Genomic DNA, 8,131 nt, shown 5'->3' with positions numbered 1-8,131 from the left:
TTATTGGATACAGTTGTGGCATGCCATTTGGTATATTCATAGGATATCTCATATTCAAGTATGGAAAACCACGGTGGCTTATAAGGTTAATACTTGGGAATTGATAGTGGGAGTGCAAGAGTGAAGAGGATGGTGATCGAGATGAAGCAATCAATGCAGCAGTCTTTAGTGTGTGGTACGTTGTGGTTTTCTTTGTTTGTTTTTACAGTTTTTGCTGTCTTCATTTTCATGCCATAGGTGTGTGATTGTACATTGTAGTGTTTGGTTTGTAATTGTTCTCATTTTGAATGAAATACAATAAATTATTACTGTGCTGGGAGGGTGGGGGGAGTGAATATATTTCTTTAGTAGAATAATTTTAAGTCTGGTAATAAAAAAAAATATTTGTGTTCATAAAAGGATTGATTGGGGACTTATTGACAGATGTGCCGTGTTCATAAAATCTCTTAATTTATTGTACTGAATGTTTCTTCTAATAATCTTTCTGATCCTATACCCCGTGGCCTGCCGTTTGACACATTTAGCAATGATTCCTATTTAGAGAACACAGCTCTTTGTGGATTACCACTAATGTTACAATGCCAAGACAGAGGTGAAGGGAAAGCACTGGATGTGAAGGACTCAAAAGAGTTTTGGATTGGATTTGGTTGGCAAATTCCATATATACTCCTAAATTCATCACCCCACAACTATAACTATAGATAGTGAGCATGGCAATGTGAATAAGTTGACACATCCGTACACTGGGGCTCTATTCCTATAGTTACAATATCAGCACCACACTATTAACATTCATTTTTCCACACGGTTATAAATATTGACAATATTTTTTGAAGAGGCATGTCCTTATCTAGTTATTAAATAATGTAAATAATGCTTGTGATTTTCATTCCTGGACAGGACATGTTAAAAAGAAACAAGTAGAAATGTCCAAATATTTGTGTTCCCTAAGACACAACAGTTTGGAAGGTCATATTCCACAGTGTTTAGGAAATGTAACCTCACTAGGCCGGTTATCTTTCTCTTCGGTCCAACAGGCTGCAAGAAAATATTCCTAGAGGACTATGCAATCTTGAGTCCCTTGAAGTGTTGATTTTATCCAACAACTATTTGGGTGGTACAATACCACAATGCATGGGAAAACTAAAAGTTTTGAGAACTTTACTAGTTTCTAAAAACTTGCTTAGTGGAACAATACCTCAAACTCCAACAGTTGAAAATGGCACAGGATTGTGCAGTTTGAGTTCCCTAAAATTTCTAGATCTATCCATTAACAATTTGCATGGTCCACTACCTTTGTGTCTGGGGAACTTCAGTAGGGAACTGAGAACTATTCAGATTTGAAGTGTTGTTTATTATTGAAGTTTTGCAAGTTTTGAAAACTTTGAAGTAGTGTTGGATGGTGTTGAATGGATTGTTTTGAGAACTTAGCTAGCTTTGAGGTGTTGTTTATGTTTTGAGATTTGTGAAGTTGGTGTGGTTTGTTATGTATGTGTTGAGAAATGGGCAGTTCCGAACGCAAACAGTCAATTTAAAAATAAAAATATTATCTGCCTTCGGAACTAAGCATCAGTTCCGGACGCAGATAGTTAATTAAAAAAATAATAAAATGTCATTTGCGTCAGGAACTGCCCAGTTCCGGACGCAGATGATGGACTATCTGCCCGGGCAACTCCGAACGTAGATAGTCCTATCTATCTGCGTCCATGGCATATGTGTCCGGAGTATTCATCCACACTTAGCTTCGCAACTCATAGCTTCTCTTTATAGATCAATTTCACATCCACCTGTTAGACCATTTAATTTTAAACATAGAGTTAATTTTAGCATAGATTCCTTGTTTTTTGTGACAGTTCCAAATTTAGTCTTGAACTATTATTTTTGTCATTTAACATCCCAAACTATTATTTTTGGACATTTTTAATCCTTCTCGTGACTTCTCCTGTTTTTAGTAAGGATATTTTTGTCTCTTCATATTTTCTTTTGTTATTTTTCCGGTTTCAACCGGTTTTATTGGATTAGGAATTTACTAAAAACTGATTGAAAAATATGCATGGTTACTAAAAATCAGAGGTTTCCTAAAGCCCTAAATTAATTTAACCGGTTGAAACCGGATAAATAACAAAAGAAAATTATGAAAAGACAAAAATGCCCTTACAAAAAATAGAAAAAGTCATGAGAAGAACTAAAAGTGTCCAAAAAATAATAGTCAGGATGTTAAATGTAAAAAACGATCATCTGAAACTAAATTTGGAATATAATTGCCAAAAAAAATAATATGGCGGATTTATTTAAGATCCCACAACTTATACTGCTTGTCTTTCATGTATAGTGGCCTGCAAGATTGTGTCTTTTAGTGATTGTTGGGAAATTAAATTAGCTAGCCAAGTGTTGAAGTGTTCAAGGCAGGCCTGAATTCGGTTTAATCTCACTGTTTTTCTAGCACCATCAATGATGACTATCTAGTGATCACCCACTCTCACTTCTATATATAAATTGAATATTGAAACCCCACCTCTTCATACAACAACATCTAACAAGCTAAGAAGCAAAAAAGTAAGAAAGATAGTGATGTCCTCTTCTTCGATAATCGTTTTTGTTATTCAAATTCTTGTTCTCTTTTCACTCTCTTGGGAGACGGCAACTTCAAAAACAATTGAAGGAAGAGCTCTTGTGAAGTGGAAGAACACCTTATCCAATAATACTCATGATGTTCTTGGTTCATGGTCAATTGCAAACCTTGACAACATTTGCTGGAATTGGACAGGCATCAACTGCACCAATGCTGGAGCTGTTAATGAGATAAACCTGGAAAGTTGTAACCTCTCAGGTACACTTGAAAGCTTTGATTTCACTTCATTTCCAAACCTTACCCTTTTGAGCCTCCAAAACAACAACTTTGTAGGTTCAATTCCATATGCTATTGCTAATCTCTCCCAATTAGTTTTCTTGGACCTTAGTTGGAACTCTTTTGAAAATTTTATACCAACAGAGATTGGAAGATTAACAAAGCTCGAATCCTTGAGCCTTGCAGGAAACAAACTCAATGGTACTATTCCACCCCAAATAAGCCACCTTCACCACCTTCTTTCCCTCTCCCTATATTCAAATTTTTTGACTGGCCAAATTCCAGAAGCAATATTCTCTAATTTGACTAGGCTTAAATATTTCAGTTGTGAGAGAAATCTATTCCAAGGACCATTTCCACCAAATTTGATCAATCTATCCCAACTTGAAGCCCTTAACCTAGATGAAAACCTTTTCTTTGGTTCAATACCTGCTACAATTGGAAAACTAAGTTCACTAAGGTTTATTTCTTTCAGCCACAACATGTTGCATGGAACTATTCCTGAAACACTATGCAATCTTCACTTTCTTGAAGATCTCTATTTAGATGACAATAAGTTGGGTGGTCTAGTTCCGCAATGCCTAGGAAATATATCCTCATTAAGATTTCTTTATCTCAATTTCAACAACATGCAAGGAACTATTCCTGAAACACTATGCAATCTTCACTTCCTTGAAGTTCTCTACTTATCTGAAAATAGTTTGGATGGTGTAATTCCACAATGCTTAGGAAATCAGACCTCAATGCTATATATTTCCCTTGGTTCCAACATCTTGCATGGAAATATTCCTCAAACACTGTGCAATTTTCACTCCCTTGAACGTCTCAACCTTAATAATAATAGTTTGTCAGGTTTGATTCCCTCATGCTTGGAAAATGTAACCTCACTAAGATATCTATCTCTTGGTTCCAACATCCTGGGAGGAAGTATTCCTCAAACATTGTGTAATATTTACTCCCTTGAAATTCTCTCCGCACATAGTAATAGTTTGAGAGGTCTGATTTCTCCCTGCATAGGAAATGTAACCTCCATAAAATATCTTTCCCTTAGCCATAACAGGCTACAAGGACATATTCCAAGAGCACTATGCAATCTTTATTCTCTTGAAGGTCTCTCATTATCTTACAATAGTTTGGAAGGCCAAATTTCACAATGCTTAGGAAATGTAACCACACTAGGATATATTTCTCTTCGGTCCAACAAGCTGCAAGGAAATATTCCTAGAGGACTATGCAATCTTGAGTCCCTTGAAGTGTTGATTTTATCCAACAACTATTTGGGAGGTACAATTCCACAATGCATAGGAAAACTAAAAGTTTTAAGAACTTTACTAGTTTCTAAAAACTTGCTTAGTGGAACAATACCTCAAACTCCAACAGTTCAAAATGGCACAGGATTGTGCAGTTTGAGTTTCCTAAAATTTCTAGATCTATCCAATAACAATTTGCATGGTCCACTACCTTTATGTCTGGGGAACTTCAGTAGGGAACTTGAGGTTATAAATTTAGCTAGAAATCAACTACATGGAACTATTCCAGAAGCATGCACAAATGGCAACAATTTGTTGTATTTCAATTTGAATGACAATCACTTGGAAGGGACATTGCCACAAGGCTTGGAAAATTGCAGCTTTCTGGAAGTTCTAGATTTTGGAAACAACAAGATTGCTGATACATTTCCTCACTGGTCAGGTGTTCTTCCCAATTTGCGTGTTCTTGTGCTGAGATCTAATCACTTTTATGGTACAATATACTCTTCTAAGACTAGACTTCCCTGTCGAAAGCTACACACATTTGATATCTCAAACAATGAGTTCACTGGTCCTCTACCAAGACATTATATGGAGAATTTTGAAGCTATGAAGCATGCAAATGATGGTGAAATATTAGAATATTATGAATTGAAAGGAGATTTTTTGTTAACAAGCCCATTATTGTCAAAAGGAGATGATTTGTCAACAAGTTCACCAGGGTGGAATGGGTATGATTTGTCAATAAGCCTAGTGTGGAAAGGGAAGGAAGTTCAAGTGGTGTATTATGATATCTGCACAATATTTGATTTATCCAACAACAACTTCCATGGTGAGGTTCCAAGATCTTTAGGAAACCTTCGTTTCATTCGGTTTCTTAACCTATCTCACAATCAACTTACTGGCAATATTCCGTCATCACTGGGAAATATAATTGATCTTGAGGTACTCGATCTGTCATCAAACAAACTAGTAGGTGAAATTCCAGAACAACTTTCAAGATCGTTGACATTTCTCGCTGTACTGAATCTTTCTTATAATAATTTTTCTGGTCATATACCTAATGGCCCACAGTTTAACACATTTAGCAATGATTCCTATTTGGGAAACGTGGCTCTATGTGGATTTCCACTCACTTTACAATGCCAAGATGGAGGTGAAGGGCAAGCACCAAATGTGGAGGACTCTCAAAATTTTTGGATTGGATTTGGTTGGCAAAGTGTTGTTGTTGGATATAGCTGTGGCATACCATTTGGTATTGCCATAGGATATCTCTTATTTAAGTATGGAAAATTGGGATGGCTTATAAGGTTAGTACTTGGGCGCTAATAGTGGACCTGCAAAATGAAGGATTGATTACATGAAGGAATATGTTTCTCTTAGTGTATGGTTGTGATTTTCATTGTCTGTTTTACCAGTTTTTGATGTTGTCATTTTTGTATGTGCGTTGGTTGTGTGATTGTAGTGTCTGTTTTGTAATTCTTCTCAATCTGAATTAAATGCAACAAATCATTACTCCGAGAGGGGAGATGCTTATGAAAGTTGTTAGTGAATACTGAATATATATTTTTTTTGTAGGATAGTTTCGGTTTGGAAAAAAAAAACAAAATGAATTTAACTGAGGCAAAAAGCAATGTATAAAATAAATTAGAAATGACAGAATACACCTAATTAAGTAGTTTATTTTTTATTTGAGTGTTCTTATACAGAGAGATGGTTTTTTAAGGTACCTCTCACTTGGAAAGGCCACAACTATGCCACTTGACCACAAGACCTTTAGCTCTTTTGCCAAGATATTATGTTGAGATTCCTTGTAATTCCACAATGCTTGGGAAATCTAACCTCACTAATATTACTTTTTCTTAGTTCTAACATCTTGCTTGCAAGGAAATATCCCTCAAACACTATGCAACCTTCACTCTCTTAAACTTCTCTTCCTAGAAAGTAATAGTATGAGAGGTCTAATTCTACCATGCTTAGGGAATATAACATCACTAAGGGTGTGTTTGGTTGACAGGTTCAGCGATCAGGAATGAATATCAAAGTCATTGTTATTGTTGGTTGACAGGCTTTTAGAATACTATTATGGGTTTTGATTATCCCATTAATTGCAAAACTCATTCCCTAATAAAATAAGAGTTTCATTTCACTTCCTTCTCTTCCCCAACTATTAATAATCATTCTCATTCCACCCTACTACCAAACATGCAGAATACTTTCACCAAAATCCATTACCATTACCAAGTATTTGATACCTATTCCGATTCCGATTCCCATGTGCAAACCAAACATATCCTAAGTTCTCTTTCTCTTGGTTCCAACATCATGCAAGGGAATATTCCTCAAAAACTATGCAATATTCACCCCCTTAAAGATCTCTTTTTAGATAGTAATAGTTTAAGAGGTTCGATTCCACCTTGTTTAGAAAATGTAGCTGCACTAAGCTATCTTTTTCTCAGTTCTAACATCTCGTAAATATTCCCAAAGAACTATACAATCTTCAACAGTCCCTTGAAGTACTCATTTTATCCCACAATAGTTTGGATGTCTCAACTCCTCAATGCCTAGGAAAATTGAAATTGGAATTCTGCAATTCCAGAGCAGCACTGGAACTTTCATGATTAACTTTAGACATTTGCATAAATACAATCAAAGAGGGCATCAATACAGTGAGCCATTCATACAATTGGATACAAATCATATCCTCTTCATGTGGAAAGCTTAGCATATGGAAGCACATGTAAAAGAAGAATAAGGAGCGTGATTTTATTCACAGCAAAAACTCACATATTCTGACTACAGAAAGCACAAATTTATTATACAATGAAATGCCTAATAAATAGGCAACAAACAGAAAAAATGAAAAAGAATAAGATCCTCTTGTTACTTAAAATGCAAAAATAACTAACGTTATTGACGGGTTTCAACACCCCTCCTCAAGCTGGATGGTAGACAAAATGAATACCCAACTTGGACTTAAAACTTCCCAATGATCTGGGGGCATGTGGTTTAGTAAAACAATCTGCAAGCTGATTGCCACTTGAGACATGTAAAACTTTCAAAATCCCTTTCTTGATCCATTCACGAACAAAATATGACAATCAATTTCAATATGTTTTGTACGCTCATGAAAAATAGGATTTTCGGCAATGGCAAGCGCTAACTGACTGTCAGAGAAAATAACAGATGTGGCAGAAAACGTAATTCCTAAGTCAGCTAGTAGGAAAAGAAGCCATTGGATCTCACAACTTGTGGCTGCTAACGCACGATATTCTACCTCCGAAGAAGACATAGACACTGTTTCTTGCTTTTTTGACTTCCATGATAAAGATTCCCCAATCAAGAAAAATAATACAATAACCAGTAACGGACCGTCTAGTTTTGAGACAAGTACCCCAATCAGAATTAGAGAAACCACGTACAAATGAACTTCCATTGGAGCATCAAGGAACTGGGATAACTGTTGCGTAACAAAAGAAATATATGGCCTTGTGATCGTTAAATAGAGCAACTTCCCAACTATGCGGCTATACCAAGTAACATCGGCCAAAATAGGGCTATCAAGATGTAGTTGTTTAGGAGAAAGAACCATCGGGCTGTCAACTGGCTTGCTACTCAAAAAATTTGTCTCGGCTAACAACTCTAAGATGTATTTCCGTTGGCAAAGATTTATCCCTTCATGACTACGAGCCACCTCCAAACCTAGAAAGTATTTTAGTGAGCCCAAATCCTTAATACCAAAGGTAGTGTGAAGATGATTCTTGAGTTCTTGAATTTGACAAAAATCTGAACTAGCAACAACAATGTCGTTAATTAACATAGACTAACAAGGCTATAAAGGATTCCCAGACCCTTTAGTGAATAAAGAATGATCGGACGAGGCATGCAAAAAACTTTGATGGACAAGTTCTTCAGTCAACTTTTCATTCCACTGTTTGCTCGCCTGCTTTAAACCATACAAGGACTTAACAAGCTTGCAAACTTGTCCTGGCTTTTCAGGTTCAACTCCCGGAGGCAAAGACATATACACTTC

At 36.1% G+C, this 8,131-nt stretch overlaps 1 protein-coding gene across 1 annotated transcript; it reads left to right on the top strand.

The window, feature by feature from the left end:
• The first annotated feature begins 2,571 nt into the window (after positions 1-2,571).
• Positions 2,572-5,427, top strand: LOC116005918 (receptor like protein 24-like). The gene has a single exon (XM_031246151.1). It carries the CDS (start codon positions 2,572-2,574, stop codon positions 5,425-5,427), a length of 2,856 nt encoding a protein of 951 aa, XP_031102011.1.
• The last annotated feature ends 2,704 nt before the right edge of the window (positions 5,428-8,131 follow it).

This window comes from Ipomoea triloba, chromosome 15 (genome assembly GCF_003576645.1).
Source record: "Ipomoea triloba cultivar NCNSP0323 chromosome 15, ASM357664v1".
Lineage (NCBI taxonomy): Eukaryota > Viridiplantae > Streptophyta > Magnoliopsida > Solanales > Convolvulaceae > Ipomoea > Ipomoea triloba.
The sequence above is the reverse complement of the archived record's forward strand: the minus strand, read 5'-3'. Positions and strand labels throughout refer to the sequence as shown.